Source organism: Triturus cristatus, chromosome 5_1, assembly GCF_964204655.1.
Source record: "Triturus cristatus chromosome 5_1, aTriCri1.1, whole genome shotgun sequence".
NCBI lineage: Eukaryota > Metazoa > Chordata > Amphibia > Caudata > Salamandridae > Triturus > Triturus cristatus.
The window spans coordinates 940,733,114-940,751,225 of record NC_140587.1 but is presented as its reverse complement, the minus strand read 5'-3'; the positions used below and the strand labels follow the sequence as shown (position 1 = coordinate 940,751,225).

At 48.0% G+C, this 18,112-nt stretch overlaps 1 protein-coding gene across 3 annotated transcripts in view; it reads right to left on the bottom strand.

Annotated features, from left to right (window-relative positions):
* Nucleotides 1–18,112, bottom strand: part of LAMA1 (laminin subunit alpha 1) — a 692,815-nt gene that overhangs the window by 232,322 nt on the left and 442,381 nt on the right. For all 3 annotated transcript variants that reach the window (XM_085605997.1, XM_085606000.1, XM_085605998.1), the window contains 2 exons: nt 10,158–10,256; nt 3,795–3,906 (listed from right to left, as the gene is read on the bottom strand). In XM_085605997.1, the coding sequence (XP_085462123.1) occupies nt 3,795–3,906; nt 10,158–10,256 (211 nt within the window). The remainder of the gene's footprint in view (nt 1–3,794; nt 3,907–10,157; nt 10,257–18,112) is intronic.

The following is an 18,112-nucleotide window of genomic DNA, read 5'->3' as shown; positions in this document are numbered from 1 at the left end:
TCATCTTGCTGGTTCTGCATTTGCCGACTACCCTGTTCAGCAATGGTATTGGGAGAAAAGTGTATGCAAATTTCCCTGACCAGTCTATCCATAGCGCATTCCCTAGGGACAGCTTGCAGGGTTGCGAAAGGATTCTCTGCCTTGGTACTGCCAGCTTTGCTGCTGTCCCTGCTTTGTGCCCTGGTTTCCTGTTTGGTATGTTTGCTGGAAACCCCAATGAGAGGTAGTTGAGAGGTAGTTGGTTGTTGCGTACCTCTACCTGCTGGTCTCCTTGATGGTGTTCCTCTACGTAGGCTCCTGAACTGGAGAGCCCCCATGGACCTCGCAGTTTCATTGTCTTTTTTCAATTGATTGAGTTTCTCATCCACCACATTCCCAAACAATTGCTCCCCATTGAATGGTGAGTTGATGATGTTGCTCTGAACTTCAGGTTTGAATCCAGAAATTCGAAGCCATGCGTTTCTCCTTTCTGTGATTCCAATCATCATTTGTCTGCTGGATGTTTTGGCAGCATCTAAGGCAGATTTTAAGCATGTATTTGCGATGTTCTTCCCTTCATTTACAAGGTGGGTAGCTCGCTTTTGGAATTGTTCAGGAAGATGTTTCAGCAGCTCTCCTCCTTCTTCCCAATGTTGGTAGGCATGTCGGTTTAATAGTGCATTTAAATTGGCTATGCACCATTGATTCGCTGCACTCCTCTCCACTTTTCCTCCTACCAGGTCCATCCTTTTGCTTTCTCTGTCTGGAGGTGGACCTACTGTAGCTGGGACATTAGCTATTTTCCTTGCCGTTGATGCAATAATGGAGTTAGCCGGTACCGATCCCCTGATGTATAAGGGGTCTTTAGAAGACTGTTTGTACTTCTTTTCAGCTCTCTGAGTTATAGCCTTGTAAGCTGGCTCCTTGAATGCCTCTTTTCCCTGGTCTAGTACGCTTGGTAGCATTGGGAGAAATTGGTTTCTCGATTGTGTAGGCATTAGTGTCTCTAATAAAAAACATGACTGTGGTTTTTCCTCCTCCAGAGGCACCCTATACGTGTCTGCTGCCTTCTTAACCACTTGATTATACATGCCAATGTAATCTGGAGGTGAAGGTTTGGAGGGATATGTCTCCACGGCCTCCTCTGGTGATTCTGTGTCGAGATCTTGCCACTGGAGGTCTTGATTCTCCGAGATTGCCCATTCCGCATACGTTTGATCATCTTCGTCGACGTCGTTCCCGAAGAAGAATGATTCCTGTTCTTGTTCTTCTTCCTCGACTGGCTCAGGGGTTGTCGGTGGAATTATGTCCTTGATGACTGTCTCCCCTGCCGTATCCTTTGTTTTCGGCAGAATCTTGAATTGCTTCAAGCTTTCGTCGAAGTCCCTCTTTCGTTGTAGTATATTTGCCATTTCGGCTTCGAGCCTTTTTCTCTACCTTTCTATCTCGGCAGCGTGTGTTTCGGCATCGAGATCTTCTGCCTTTCGTTTTTTGGCTGTCGACGCCGAAGCGGTCGTCGAGGGTTGCTTGTGTCTCTCTTTTTTGACGCCAAAGCGTCCTTTTGTCGAGCGTCTTTCAACGTCTTCGGCCTTCCGAGGACCTTTGTTGTTTCGGAGTCCTTATCAAAGGATCCTACAGTGTGTTTCGGTTTGGGTGCTGTCGCAGTCGTCTAAATTTTTGGCGCCGGGGCTCCCTTTGTTAGTTTCAAGCCCATTTTTTGAGACTCTTCAGGTTTTTTCAGGGTCGACGACTCCCTTACCTCTTTCGAAGTCTTCTTTCAACCTCCATGACAACAATCTCTCTTTCCTCGTCACCCTCTGGTCCTTCTGCGACATTATCTTCCTCTTAACAGGAGAGGCCCAGGTCTCGCAACAAAGGCGGTGGTCCTTGGCCCTGCATGTTGTGATTGGCACGCCGCTGTCTTTCTCTCACTGTCAAAGTCTTCGGGTTGAAGACCGAGCAGGCGTTGGAGTCGGCGCTCTGATGATCCAGCGGCAGGCACAGATTGCAGACTGGATGCTGATACTTCTGTGAGTACTTGTGGTGACAGTTCTGGCAAAATTTTAATGGTGTCTTGTCCATTACCGCGTCCAGGGAGCCCCCTGCATGCGTATTCTTTGATTGTTGTCGAAGAACTCAATTTTCGACTCCTCGTTTACCTCCTGTTGCTCCAGGCAGTCGAAAGAACTTCCTCACGGTCTTTCTTCTTTATTTTCTTCGATTCTTTTCTCCAATCTTAGGAGCTTCTCCGTAATGATCCAGACCCAACGGTGGAAAAAAAGAAACTGAAAATGGCTACCAAAGGTGGGAGCTTCCGGAGGAAGCCCGTCAACGTCACAGAAGGACACCAAATGATACTACATCACCGATGCCCACCAACAACAACAAAACAAAAAAAAGAGAAGAAATACTACAATTCCAGACCCAACCACTAGATGGCGGAATAATGCACAGCATAGTGAAACCAGAGAGATTCACAATGCAAAACTGAGGTCTATTGTCCTCATCATGTGTGTGGCATGGATGAAGAATGTGTATGTTTCACCAGCATTTGATAAATTGTGGGGCCAGTTGCACCTCTTTTTCTCTTTTTCAAGCAGCACATTATGCTGGTTCTTCTTTGGGGATGTTGGCTTTATCCATGTTGAAGATGACAGCCTCCATTAAGCCTCCCTTAGTTCCAATCCCTGAAACCCGTTAGTACTGTCAAAAACCACTTCCTTTTTTCAGAGAAGATTTCCCTTTGCCAGAGTAAAACCGACCCATCTACTACTTTCTGTATAGTTCCTGGTTCTAGGCAATAAAAACAAATGAATATCACTGTCAGAGATGCAATCCACAAATCACCTGAAACCAGTTCAAAACTGGTCTGAGCTGTGACTCTCGCCTACAGAATGCCGAAAAGCTAGAAAACAACAGGAATGCAAGCTTCTCCGTGACAGGTAGCTTTTAATCTCTATAATAAGGCAGGACTCTGGTTGACTTCTCATCTTGGCCACAAGAGGAGGATAGGTACTGACCCCCTTGATCAGTACTGGGTAAATTATCTGTAGAGAAAGCCAGGTAGCCAATCCAAAAATGATGTTGTAGGTTCCTACTGGGATTGTAGATAAGGCAGATATGTGTGTTACATTAATATACATAGAGGTAGTATAAGGAGTCTAAGGATAAGTCTCCGCACTTCCCTCACATCCCAGAACTGACTTTTCCCTTTCCGCCTGACCTCTAACTCTGCAATATCAGATTTCTCTTCTTCATAGTGGCATTTTTCCCTTCGCTGCTTACCCGATCATACACTTCTTTTCTCTAAAGGACTGCCATCCTTCATACACTGTGGGCAACATTCCCTGCAAGAGCAACTACAGGAAGGCCAAGGTAAGTAAATGTTATTCTCTCATGGCCAGAGGTAGCAGTGAGCTTCACAGGCTCCTCCCACAGGGGTTTAAATTTAAAGAGAAAACGTTAATTGAATTCCTTATCCCTCAACTCTACCATACAACCCCAATGTAATGGATTGTATTTTATGTATGTTTGTTTGAATGATTACAAAGTGCTGACTGTAGTTGGAAACTTTAACAAAATGACTATAAATAATAGTACGCATGCATAAAATCACCTTCCAACAGGAAAATGGACAGGATTTACTACCTGCCAATTATCAGCTCATTAGATGCTTTATTGACAGGACTGCATAAAAATGCAACACAGTCATCTAAATTCATGGCAATGCCATAATAGCATTACCATACCGAAAATCGACTGATGTAGATCATAGAGTTAATAAAGTGAGTCATATATTCACAGCAGCACATCACCTCTGATGGTTCCTTGTAATTTGTCAATCTTTGCAGCCACCTCTTTCGTCTTCTGGAGAATTAGTCCTGAAGAACTATTCAGCTCCTTTCCTGTCTCAAAAGCTTGAACCACCTATTGAAAAAAGAAGTACCTTTAACTAAACAAACATTTTGTAAGTGGCTTGTGGCTACCAAGTACACAACTGAGTCTTCACAGCATGTTTTATATTTAAAAATATGGATCTGTTGTGTGTTCCCAGGAACCAGAATCGCTAAGTCATTAAGTAGAATGTGATTCCTACAAATTTATTTAGAACAGTGTCTAACCACTAACTGGTTTACTAGAGAGTTGTGTGGCCCTGGAGCACAGAGGGAATCAGTCACTTATTTTCACTCAATTAATTATTTTCAAAGGTAAACAGAAAGATATGGAACATGACCACTGCAACTGTCATATTAGAAGGCTTTTGTATTATCCTGTCAAAAAGCATTGCACAGATAATCACTGTACAATCATTGTGGGTACTACAGGAGTGTATGGGGTGATAATGCAGTGCTCAGGTAAAATGTGGTGAAACATAAACATGTGATGAACATGTGTGAAAACAGTATTGGGCTGCCCAGCAATTCATTAATTAGAAGATAGAGAGACAGCACAAGTTGGAGACATTTATCCTGGACACCCTGTCTGCCCATGTCCATGATCAAGGTGCACAGGTCTGCAAGTGTGCTCATAATAACCATGCTAGAGTGTGCTTTGTTAACCCTTTCCGTGCTTGTGACGGAGCGGTTCCGTCATGCGCGACGGTCGCGCTGTGCGCATGACGGAACCGCTCCGTCACGGCCCCGCCCACGCACGGAACCTTCAGCGTGGCGCGGAAATCCACGCCGCGCTGAAGGGGTTAATCAATCATATTGATAATATTGATAACACCTTATTGTTTTGCTGGAAGCATGTAGTGGACTACAGTGTACACTGTGAGCATTAGAAACGGAAACTTTACAAGTTGCTTTAATGTTTTGTTATCTTTATTTATTTTTATTGCAGATGGTCTATATTTTTTTCTCGAGTCCTAATTAGCTCTCTGCCTCACAAACGATGGGTAGGGCATGGGCTTTTCCCCATTAGGACCTTGCAAAACCTATGGTGATTACTACTATCTATGTCTACTCAACCTCTCCTTACAAGGAATCGGAACCAGAAGTCAAGGGAAAGGGTTCTGGAGAAACTTATAGCTTCACTCAAAGCTTGGCAATACTGGCTGAGGGGAGGCCCTTAAACAGGCCCTTTAGTGCTCTTTTTCTCCAGACTGAAAAAAGCCAAGAAAAGAATTAGTTCCCAGCACGCAGGCTGCTAGCCCCCCTGAATCTGATTCTATACTCCTCAGTAGTGAATCAAAATCCCTCAATCAGAGCTTTCTTCATGAGGTCATAGGATCCTGCTTCGGGCCCAGAGAGGGTCAGAAGCCTGTCTCTGCAGTTACCAGAGAACAGTTCCCACAGGAGTGCCCCCCAGAGAGGTTTCTTTACTTTTCTGATGTCACAAGCCCTCTCAAAGGCTGTGAACCATTTGGTGATATCATCACCTTCCTCAAATTTAGGGACAATCCCTTTGGGGATTTTAAGGTCAGAAGTTTCCTCCCTATCCTTGTTTTTATTATTGCTGCCACCATTGATGGGTGCTAAACCCATCTCTCTCCTTTCTTTTTCTAGAGCCAGGAGCCTGGGCTCTAGCTCTAATCTTCTGGCCAGCATTACAAGGCTGTCCTCTTCACTGGTGGGTCCCCCAGTGATCTCTCTGGTACCAGAATCACCTGTGTGATCTCTAGGTCCCCAGATGGTAATTCTTGGATTGAAGGGTATGGGTGCCCTCTACTCCCTAGGGAATAGTGTGTGTGTGGGGGGGTGTTATTATCCACCTCCTCTTCTTCCCCTTCCTCATCTGACTGCCCATCACCATGTTCAGATGGGTGGTCCTTAGCATACTCAGCCAAGAGCTCCTGGAGCCCTAGTTTGGTTGGATGCAGGCCCATTGGTATATTTTTAAGTTTGCATAGGGACCTCAATTCCTTGAAAGACAAGTGTAAGTAAGGTGTGAGGTCGAGCGCCTCCAACAGGTCCATGTTATTATTTTCACTAATAGCTGGGTTTGTTTGAGTGATTCTAACCTGACAGTTCTAATCCTCTACCCTGACTATAGTGACTTTTATTTTTCTAAAATTCTAATGGGACTTAAGCAAGGCCCTAGCAAGACTTTTAGTAATTTTGGAAAAGACCAATCAGAATTCTAAAGGCAATTGTAAGAGTTCTGTTGTGTGATCAGATGGTAACCAAGTAGTCCAACAAATGCAAATTTGTATCCCACCGCTGATCCACCAATGTGAGAAAGTCGATCTGTATATACTGTTCCCAAATAGGTACAGGGTGTACAGAGTCCACAGTCCCCAGAGGTTTTGGCAGAGGCTAAAGTTAGATATAACCTTCCTCTCTAAAGTGGTAGCTTGGTCGAGCAGTAAGGCAGTATCAGAGGACAGTGTAAAGCATTTGTTGCACACACTCAGCCAGCAAATGGTCTCACACACTCAATAACTGAACTCTAGGCCAATGGTTTATATAAAAAATGTATGCTTGTTTTATTTTAGAACAAACAATAGGTATTAAAATATACTTTCTTAGAATGTGATGCTTTATATAAATACTTTTGCAATATGCAATTGACTTTTGTAGAAAGTTACAAATGGTTGCAATAGGCAACACAATTTTAAACACAATAATGCATTGAGTTCAATGGAAGTTTCAAGTTATTTGCTACAGATTACTTTTAGGATTACTTTGGGACTGGATCCTAGATTCAGTCCTGGGTCAGTACTTGGAATCAAGTGATGAAAGTCGACTTAATTATTGTGATGATTTTTAGACAATATTTTGCTATTTTAACCCCTTCAGTGCCACACCCTTTCCCCCTCCTGTGCCGGGCGTTGCACTAGTGGGTTCATGACGAGATAGTCTCATCATGGGCACAGCGCAACTGTGCTCCATGACGAGACTATCTCGTCATGGGCACTGAAGAGGTTAAAAGTTGACACTTAGAAAATATTTCATAGAAAACAGTCAATGATTCCCTATGGCAGAAAATTCAAGTTGCAGGTATAGTATGTTCTCATTACTTTTGTAATCCAGTACTGGGTGCCTAGACTCAGTACTGGGACCTTTATCCAAAACAGGTAATTAATTACGTTTTCAGAGATTATTCGATTTCTAAAGAATATTAAAAGATTGCAGAAATTGACACTTTGAAGAAATTTCACAGAAAAACAGTCAATGATTTCCTATGGGAGAAAATTGGGTTATTGGTAAGTACAGTTGTAAGTATTTTTTAGAGTCAGTGCTGGGTACCAAGATCCAGCATTAGGAGCTCACCTAAGAGCAGGTGAGTATTTTCGTTTTCGTTTCTCGTCTGATTTTTGGTGAATATTTTAAGTTTTGAAAACTCCACACTTAGAAGAAATTTCAGAAGAAACCAGTCAATGTTACCCTATAGAGAAAATTGAGTTATCGGTTTAAAGGTAAGTACTCGACTGGCAGAGTTAAGGTTCTGGACATAGACTCAGGGGTCTCCCAGGGTCAGGTAGGTACAGTTGGTTCACCCTCAGCGGCACAAGGGCGACCGGGTGCTGAGAGAGTTAGGCCCAATGTTATCCTATGAGAGGTAGGGGGGCCTTGGTTGGTGGCTGCTGACTAGCAGGCCACGCGGCTGTGGGAGCTGGGATTCTGGTCACTTACTCAGGGCAAGTGGGGAAGTAGATAGGTGTAGAGGTTACACTGCCAAGGCCACTCGGGCGGCTGGGTGCAGGGTGCTTTTGAGCCTTCGGGCGCTCAATTGATTTGAATGGGAAATCTCCGGTTTAGAAAAAGACTGCAAGCTCGGGGACGAAGATTCTTCAGGTGCCACCACCACTTCGAGAGGTAAGTTGGGTAGTTGGAGAATAGGTAGGTACCCCGGGATTGGGCACAGGGGGCGCGGGGCGCCGGGTGCAGGGGTGCCTTTTGGTGTCGGGAAATCTTACCCTCTGTTGATCGCGGTTGGGGGGGCACCTGGTTCTGAGGCTGCAGGCTTCTTCAGGAGTGTCGAGGGAGGTCCTTGGGTGCCAGACTCGGGGTCACAGTCGCCGTGGGGTCGTCCTCGTGGTCTTTGTTCACTGCGGCACAGGCCAGGCTTGGCGAGTGCAGAGTGTGCTGGGTTCGTGGTTCCGGGCTGCTGCCAGGGATTAGAAGTAGATTTTGAGTAGAGACTCTACTCATGGGAGTCCCAGGGGGCTTAGAGTCAAAAGGTAGCCAGGTCCTCCGGGGTTTGTGAGGTTGCTGGCCACAAGAGATGCCGGGTTGGAGCTGGAGCAGGTTCGAGGGTCTACAGGCCGGTAGGGCTGGGGCCAAAGCAGTTGGTGTCTTCCTCTCCTTAGCAGCTGCAGGGCAGGTCTTCTTTCTTCTAGCTCTTCTTCGGATTTCGGAATCTGGGGAAGGAAGGTTCAGGGTGCCCCTAAATACTAGATTTAGGGGCGTTACAGGTAGGTGTCCTGGGGTGGGTACACCCCCTATCCTGCCTCTCTCCTGTGGGAGGGGGGCAATAGCCTAATCCTGATTGGGCAGGGCTTCCCATCTTCAAGATGGCGAGAGCCCAGAGATGTGCTTCACCTCGCCTCCCCCACCTGAAGGGTGGGGTTGGCAGGCTGGCACATCCCCTGTCCTTATTTGGGGTTTCCGGCCAACCTTCTCGCCAAAGTGGGGGGTTGCAGTGGCCTGGGGAAGCTCACAGAGGCGGCATGCCTTTGAAGCTTCCCCCTGCCCATCCTGGGGGAGGAGATTTAGCACCTCGCCCAGGATGTGTATTGTTGCTGACCCAGGAGAGCAGGGGCTCTCCTACCCAGGGGTCCAGGAACATGTCTGCTGTGTGGCAGCCTAGGCAGCCTTAGAAGAGACGTGGATTGTAGGTTAGGTTTCAGAGCGCCTCTCTAAGATGCCCTCTGTGGTGCTCGGTACATTAATTCCCACACTGGCATCAGTGTGGGTTTAATGTGCTGAGCAGTTTGATACCAAACTTCTCAGTCTTCAGTGCTGCCATTATGGTGCTGTGGAGTTCGTGTTTGACAAGCTCCCAGCACTATGTACTCTTAATTGGCAGCACTGCACTTACAGGGCCCAGGAATGGACCTGGGTACTGTAGGGGCGCAGGGCCCCTGCCTCTGTGCCCACACCACTGGCATAGGGCACCCAGCTAGAGGGGTGGCTGATGTATGCCAGGGCAGTGTAGGTTGTGGGCATGGCACACATGGATGTGTGCCATGTCGACTCTCTGTTTTGTCTTGTACCCAGACACTCAGCCTGCCAGGGCAGTGTGTGTGTGTTAGGGTACAGGGCCTCTAAGGGTGGCACAATGAGTGCTGCAGCCCTTAGAGGCCTTCCCTGGTCACAAGTTCCTGGGTACCTAGGGTACCACTTACCAGGGGCTGACATGTGGCCAGGGTTTGCCAATTTGTTTTTGAGGTTTTTGTTTAGGGAAGGAACATAGGCCCTGGATTGGCAGGAGTCCAGGGCACACTCAGTCAAAGTACATTCAGCAATTCAGCAAAAAGTGGGGGCATACCATGCAAGAAAGATGCCACTTTCTCACAGACTACACTAAAGGAGATGAGCCGCCATGTCATAGAGGCAAGACCCAGCTATGTGACATGCTTGAGACTTGAGAGGACGGCTTTCCCAAGCTCCATGAGAATCTAGTACACTGTTGGCCTAACCCATACCTGTGAAGCATCTCTACAAAATCTGCATCAACAAGAGGGATGAAGATGTGCCAGAGAAAATGAAGGACTGCACCTGCTGGTGAGCCTGTACAGCCCAGCATACTGTCCACTGTACTCCTGCACTACAGAAAGAGGTAAGCGCCTGGACAAATGATACATAAGAGGATAAGACCTTTGCCTGAAAAGAGCTTCTTTAACATTCCCCCAAACCATTATTTATAACTTCAGTAGGAGGTGGAAGGGGATCGGATAGGCAGGAGAGAGTACAAGGTGAAAGGGAGCAGCAAATGTCAACAGGCATTTTTGATTTATTGGATTTGAAATAAAAGGAAAAAAAGGGCAGGCCATGAATGTCAACTCGCATGCTGTGACTGTTGAATATACATTTATTGTGTTGTTAAATGAGCTACAACAAGAACCAAATAGATTTCTAGGTGCTACGTCTCTTCACATATTAAATCAGAAGTCTTTTCTACAATTTCTTAATAAGAGTACATCTTAGTATGTTCAATAATTTAAATCTCAAACAGCATAAATGTTAGTGTACTTGTCACATGCCTAACTAAAGATAGTATATCATAAGTACCTTTTCGTACAGTTTAGAAGCCTCATCAGTAATGCCAGCAAGCATTTCTTTATTCCTCACCAAGGAATAGGATGCATTAACTCTTGAAGATAAGGTCTCCTTTAGAAAGCAAAAGACATTCTCAAATAAGAAACTCATTGTTTTGAGACATGCACAGACTATCATACTCACTGTCACTGACAAACAAATGTAGCTTGTATTGGGCGTGTGTGTACTTTCCTGCAGCTATTTATTCTTCCTTTAGAAAGTATTTTTGTGTTTCAATTTTTCAGAATAGCTCTTGCACATATGTTCAGAACATACAACCTGTTAATACAATAAAGTGTGCCATGCAAGTCTTTCACTCATTGATATACACTATCCCCTTTTGAATTGAAATGGGTTAAAGAACATGATACTTACCGTCAGTAATGCCTTATCTGATGGAGACTCAATCTAGCTGCAGATTCCTTGTCCCTTACCTTAGAATTAGCCCAGGTGTCAGACTGGATCTGGAAACTGTTGGTGCACAGTACCCCTGCAACAGGCAGGTGACATAGTTCAGCTCTGCTTTTCATGACTTTCTAAGCCAGGAATTTGGAGGGACGAAGAACACTGTCCACTGGTGTGGAAAACAAGGGCCCTGAAAAGAGAACAGCCTTGCCCCTAGAAATCCGTTCGCAGAGCAGGGAGGATGGGTGGGGGAGTCTGCAACTAGACCAGGTAAGGTGTTACAGAAGGTAAACTTGTTCATCTAATAGAGACTTCGAGCCACTAATTTCTAACCTTAGAATAGATACACAAGCAATACCTCCCCAGAGCTGCGTCTGCCAAACCGTTTCACACTAAAAAGTCCTGCAGCACTAAATGAGCAATGTGCCTGTCCCTATGTGCCAGACTGTCCAGGCAGTAGTGCTTGAGAAGCCCACATTGCTGCCTGGCAGATGTCCACTACCATAACTCCATGTGCTAATGCAGTGGTCACAGCCTTGGCTCTGGTGGATGAGCATGCAAGGCCTCAGGGGGTTGCTTCTTGGCCAATGCGTAGCAGACTTTAATGCAGAGCACGATCTACTGGGGAGATGGTCCATTTTTGCATGGCCTTTCCTTTCTTTGCTTTGACATACCCCACGAAATGTTGATCAACCACCCGGAACTCTTTTGTATAGTCAAGGCAGAGCCACAACACTCTTTTTGGGTCCAGTCGGTAGATTTGCCTCTCTTCTGTAGAGGGATGTGGCGGAACTAAAAGGTATGTAGGGTGATAGACTGACCTACATGAAAGGGAATGACAATGTTTGGCAGGAAGAAAGCTCTTGTGCGAAGAACCAGCTTTTCTGGGAAGATGATATTGATAACACCTTATAGTTTTGCTGAAAGCATGTAGTGGACTACAGTGTACACTGTGAGCATTAGGAACGGAAACTTTACAAGTTGCTTTAATGTTTTGATATCTTTATTTATGTATGAAGGCTTAAATGACAAAGTCTGATGCTCAATGACCCTCTGGGCAGAAGCTATCACCATTAGGAAGGCCATCTTGATGGTAAGTAGCCTGAGAGGACAGTTGTGCAGTGATTCAAAAGGAGGGCACATCAGAAACGTGAGAACTAGATTCAGATCCTACTGAGGCAGGGTGAAGGTGGGAACATGTGTTGCAGACCTTTCAAAACGAAAAGTTTCTTACCTGTCGGTGTAGTTTTGCAGCTTGAAGATCTTTCTGGATTCACTATGCTGTGCATTATTCCGCGATCTTGTGGTTGGGTCCGGATTCGTAGTCTTTTCTTTGTTTTTTTTTTTTTTTTTTTGTAGCCCAGGTGGGCGTCGACGTCCACCATTTGGTGCACCTCCCGTGACGTCGTCGTGCTTCCTGCGGAAGTCCCACCTTTGGGGCGCCATCTTCGGGTTCTTTTTTCCCTTTTTTTTTTTTTTTTTTAACCCTAGGCGATTGATTAATCCTTTTGTCCATATTTCTGTACGTTTCCACTTCTTTGATCCTATCCATTTCACCCCCTCTTCCTCCAGCCTCATCTTCCTGGCGGAGGTGGGTGGGTTCGCTAGTGAATCCAGAAAGATCTTCAAGCTGCAAAACTACACCGACAGGTAAGAAACTTTTCGTTTTGCAGCGTGAATCTTTCTGGATTCACTATGCTGTGCATAGATTTTGTAGCGGTTTTCCTATTTTTGTGGTGGCTGGGTGGAAGATGATCGCTGGTCGTTGAAAATGTGTTGTAGCACCTTCTGTCCGACCTGTGCTTCCTTATTCATTTGAATGTCCACGCAGTAGTGCTTTGTGAACGTGTGCACAGATGCCCAAGTTGCTGCGAGACAAATGTCTTGGATGGGCGTGTTTGCCAGGAAGGCAACTGTGGCCCCCTTCTTCCTTGTGGAGTGAGCTTGGGGCCCCTCCGTTAGCTCCTGTCCAGCCTGTTTGTGACAGAATTGAATAGTGAGGGCAATCCACCTAGCGATGGTGCCCTTGGTCACTGGTCTACCCATGAAGCTAGTAGCAAAGGAGACAAACAGCTGCTTCGACTTCCTGAGTTCCTTGGTTCTTTCAATGTAGTGCATCACCGCTCTTCTGGCATCGAGGGTGTGCAGGGCCTTTTCTGCGTTTGTAGTCGGGTTTTGGAAGAAACTCGGTATCTGGATACTCTGATTCATGTGGAACGCCGACACTACCTTGGGCATGAAGTGTGGGTCCGTCTTCAGGACTACCCTGTCTTTGTGAATTTGAATGTAGGGCTCCTGTAGCGTTAGTGCTTGAAGCTCGCTCACCCTGCGTAGTGAGGTTATGGCCACTAGAAAGGCAGTTTTCATCGTCAACATTTGTAGAGTGGCCTTGTGAATGGGTTCAAACGGCGCCTTCATGAGCTCCGTCAGAACCACGTTTAAGTTCCATGCCGGCGGCGGCAACCTTTTCGGGGGTGCCATTCTTTTGGCTCCCTCCATGAATCTCTTCACCACCTGCGAGGTGAAGAAGCTTCCACCCTTCTCACCTCTGGTGTAGGCAACGATCGCTGCTAGGTGTACCCTTAGGGAGCTCGAGCAGAGGTTACTCTTTAGAAGGTGTGTGAGGTACCTCAGCACAGTTGAGTCTATTGTCATTCTGTTTTGCAGGCCCTTTTTCCTGCACCACACCGTGAATCTCTTCCACTTTGCGCTGTAGCACTTTCTTGTAGTAGGTTTCCTTGCCTCCCGTAGCACTCGCATAGTGCTCTGAGGTAACCTTAGGTGTGCGAACTCTAGGTCTTCAGGAGCCATGCTGCTAGGTTGAGTGTCTCTGGCTCTGGGTGCAGGACCTCCCCGTTTTGCATTGAGAGCAGGTCTTTTCTCCTCTCGAACCTGTACGGATTGCCTTGCGCCATTTCTTGAATCTGTGAGAACCATGTCTGCCTCGCCCACTGTGGAGCCACCAGGATCAGAGTCATGTTGCTGGTTCTGCACTTGTCGAGCACTCTGTGCAACAGGGGTATCGGTGGAAAGGCGTAGGCAAATGTCCTCCACCAGCTTATCCATAGGGCATTTCCCTTGGATTGCTGATCTGGTTGCCTGGATGCGAAGCTTTGGCATTTTGTATTGTGGCGTGTTGCAAATAGGTCTATTGTGGCAGTCCCCCATCTCTGGAAGATTTTCTCCGTTTCCTGGCCATTGAGCTCCCACTCGTGTGATGCTGAGGTCTGTCTGCTCAGCCAGTCTGCCTCCACATTGTCCTTCCCTGGTAGGTGAATTGCCAGTAGATCTATTTTGAGAGGTATGGCCCATCTCCAAATCTCCTGAGCTAGGGATGAGAGGGGAAACGACTGTGTCCCCCCTTGTTTGTTGATGTAGAACATCGCCGTGGTGTTGTCTGTCTGTACCAACACCCTCTGGCCGAACAGGTGTCTCTGGAATGCCTTCAGGGCTAACAGTATCGTTTTCAACTCGAGGTAGTTGATGTGGCGGACCGCGTCTGCTGGAGCCCATAGACCCCTCACTCTGAGGTTGTCCATGTGCGCTCCCCATCCCTTCTGCGATGCGTCCGTGGTAATGGTCATTGTTGGGCTTGGTGGTGTCAGGCTTCTCCCCGTTGTTATGTTGTCTCTGTTCCACCAAGTTATCTCCTCCTGCACTGCGTGCGTAACAACCACTAGATCCTCCCAACTTCCGTTTGCTTGTGACCATTGCTGTTGCAGCCATTCCTGGAATGGTCTCATGTGCAGGCGTACATTCGGCACCAGCTGGATACAGGACGCCATCATCCCCATCATCTTGCTCACCGCCCTCACTGTCAGAGCTCGCCCCTTCTGGTAGAGCTGCGTCTCCTTGAGTAGAGCATCTGTCCTCCTGTCGCTGGGCACTACTGTACCGTTGAGGGAGTTGATCTTTGCCCCCAGGAAAATCTTTACCTGTTCCGGTTCCAGCGATGATTTTCCCCAGTGGATGGAAAATCCCAGATTTGTGAGGGTGTCTGTTACGCGTTTTGCGTGCCTCTCGCACTTCTCGCGTGAGTTTGCCTTGACCAGCCAGTCGTCCAAGTAGGGGTATACGTGTATTCCCTGCTTTCGTAGGTGTGCTGCTACCGCCGACAGGCATTTTGTAAAGACCCTTGGCGCTGATTTTAATCCGAAGGCCAGGGTTGTGAACTGGTAGTGTTCCTGTTCGATGTTGAATCTTAGAAGGCCCTTGTGCCTTCTGTTTATTGGGATGTGAAGGTAGGCATCCTTGAGGTCCACGGTGACCATGAAGTCCCCTTCTCTTATCTGTGGCAGTACCTCCTGCAGTGAAGTCATTTTGAACCTTTGCGTTCTGATGAACTTGTTTAGGTAACGGAGGTCCAGTATGGGTCTGAGGTCTCCGTCTACCTTCGGAACCACGAAGTAGTTTGAGTAGACCCCTTTGTTGCGTTCCCTGAACGGCACTGTCTCTATGGCTCCCTTTTGTAGGAGTTTCCGCGTTTCTTCTCTGAGTATTGCCAGTTCTTGGGCCGATCTCTGTCTTCCCTTCGGCTTCCTGTTTGGAGGTCTTTTCTCCAAGTCTACGCAGTATCCGTACTGCACGATGTTCCGTATCCACTTGTCTGTGGTTATACGCCGCCACTCCTGAAGGTAGAACCTCAGCCTTCCGCCTACTGGTGACGTATGCTCGTAGGCTCTTGAATCTTCTCTTTCCCCTGATGACACTGTTTTGCGCCTCCCCCTTGGGGACCTTACGAGGGTAGGCGTCTTCTTGCGTGCTGAGTCACTTCGAGGAGGGCTGATCGCCCCCTCTCCTCCTTTGGCCACGTCCGTTCCCTCTCCCGCGAAAGGACTGGCCCCGAGGTTGATATAGCCAGCTTTGCTTCTGCTGACTTTGTCCGTGACCTTCGCCCTGCTGACCCTGTTGGAACGCCTGGTGCGACGTCCCCTGTTGGCTTCCACCCCTACCGTAGGGTCTCCTCGAGGGATTTCCTCGTCTCATTCCCCTCAGCTGTAGGGCCCCCATGGACCTCGCTGTCTTGTTTTCCTTCTTGAGCTGGGTGAGCTTTTCGTCCACCGTTGCTCCGAACAGTGTCTCTCCGTTGAAGGGGGTGCCAAGGATGTTGTTCTGTACTTCCGGTTTGAATCCCGAGATTCTTAGCCATGCATGCCTCCTCTCTGTGACCCCTATGGCCATGAGTCTTGCTGAAGTCTCTGCCCCATCCAACGCCGTCTTTATACAGGAGTTGGCGATGTTCTTGCCTTCATCCACCAGGTGAGAGGCTCTCTGGCGGTATTCTTCGGGGAGGTGCTTTACTAGCTCCCCCATCTCATCCCAGTGTTGGTATTGGTGCCTATTGAGGAGTGCATTCGAATTCGCCATGCGCCAGTGCATTGCGGCGTTCCTCTCGACCTTTCTGCCTGTGAGGTCGATCCTCCTGCTCTCTTTATCCGGAGGTGGGCCCGAAGTTGCTGGAACGTTGGCCCTTCTCCTGGCCGTGGAGGCTATGATGGAGTCTGCGGTGACGCTACCCTTGATGTAAGGTGGGTCCAGGGAGGAGTGCTTATATTTCTTCTCTGTCCTGGGCGTGATCGACCGGCAGGTGGCAGGCTCCTTGAAGGCTTCTCTCCCCTGGTTCATCACGCTTTGTAGCATGGGGAGGAACTGACTCCTGGTCTGGATGGGGAGCAGTGTTTCGACGAGAAAATCGGCTTTCGGCCTCTCCTCGTCGAGTTTGACGCCGAAGGCCATTGCTGCGCTCTTCACCACCATATTGTACACCCCGATGTTGTCGGGTGGCGAAGGCCTCGAGGGGTACGTGTCCACGGCCTCCTCCGGGTTTTCGGTGTCGAGATCGTGCCATTCGACGTCGTTGCTGGTAGATGCCGCCGATTCGTAGAACGACTGTTGGTCTCCTTCCTCGGCTTCTTCCTCATAATAGGGCTCCTCTTCTTCCTCGAGATCCCTTGTCAGCCCTTCGGCGTCGAACTCGTCTTCGACCTCGACGACGTCCGCCGATGAAACCGTTGGAATCTTGAATTCCTTCATCCTGGCGTCGAACTCCTTCTTCCTTTGAAGGATGTTCTCCATTTCGGCCTCGAGCCGCCTCTTCTTTTTCTCCATTTCGGAGATGTTTTCGGCGTCGACCGCGGGTCTTTTCGATGAAACTTGCGTCGACGTCGAACGTTCTTTCTGCGTCGATCGGCCAGTTTCATGGGATGGTTTCGACGACCCTTGCCTTTCGGCGTCTTTCTGCACCAGGGAGTCCTTTTGTAAGGATCCGCTGGGCCTTCTGTCCGAAGTTCCCCCTTTGGACGTCGATGTTTTCGGCGCCGGGGCTCCCTTCGTGGGCCTTGACTCAGTTTTTCTCGAGTCACCCTCGTGTTTTCGAGGTGTTTTTTGATTTGCGCTCGACGATTCTCTTACCTCGTCTTCTTTTTTCTTGTCGGTCTCTACGACCGTGAAGTTTTCGGCTGTCTCGGCGACGTTGTCCTCGTCGTCCGTGTCGAGGCCCAGCTCGTAGAGTGTCGGGGGTTTCCCTTTGCCATCCATGTTGGCGTTGGCTCTTCTCTGCCTCTCTCTCACCCTGAGTGTCTTCGGCGCGAAGGCTGAGCAGGCGTTGCAGTCGATACTCTGGTGATCCACCGGTAGGCAGAGGTTGCAGACCGGATGCTGGTCTTTCTGCGCGAACTTGTGGTGGCAGTTTGGGCAGAACTTGAATGGCGTCTTGTCCATTTCGCTCAGGGTCTCTGAGCGTGCATTCTCCAAGGTTGTCGAAGAAAAAAGGTTCGCTGGTCCTCTTTCTTCGCGCTCCTGATGAAATCTGTTCTATTCCTGATGTCTTCTCTCGATTCTATCGATGAAACTCGCTTTTCTTCCTTCTTCCTCCGAGTGAATTTCTGGAGCTTCCCGATGACGATCCAGACCCAACGGCGGAAAAAAGAATCTGAAGATGGCGCCCCAAAGGTGGGACTTCCGCAGGAAGCACGACGACGTCACGGGAGGTGCACCAAATGGTGGACGTCGACGCCCACCTGGGCTACAAAAAAAAAAAAAAAAAAAAAAAGAAAAGACTACGAATCCGGACCCAACCACAAGATCGCGGAATAATGCACAGCATAGTGAATCCAGAAAGATTCACGCTGCAAAAACCTATTTACAATGAGGGATTGGAACAGAGAACGCTCAACAGGAAACAGCAGAAAAGCTGCGATGGCAGAAAGATATCCCTGTTAAGTGCTCAAAGCAAAGCCCCGCCGGGCTAGAAAAAGTATAAGCAGAAGAACCTGAGAGAGGAGAGCAGAAAGAGGGTCAGCCTGTTTCTCTGTACACCATACCACAAATGTGCTCCAACAGCAGGTATATTCTGTCTTGGTAGAGGGACACTTAGCTGCACAGATAACATTGCAGACGTTGAGCAGGACGTCAAAAGCTGTCACCTGTCGCCACTCAATCTCCACGCATGAAGGTGGAGCATTGACAGGTTCGGGTGGAGAACCCTCCTCTGCTGCTGTGACAAAAGACCCTCCCGAAGAGGC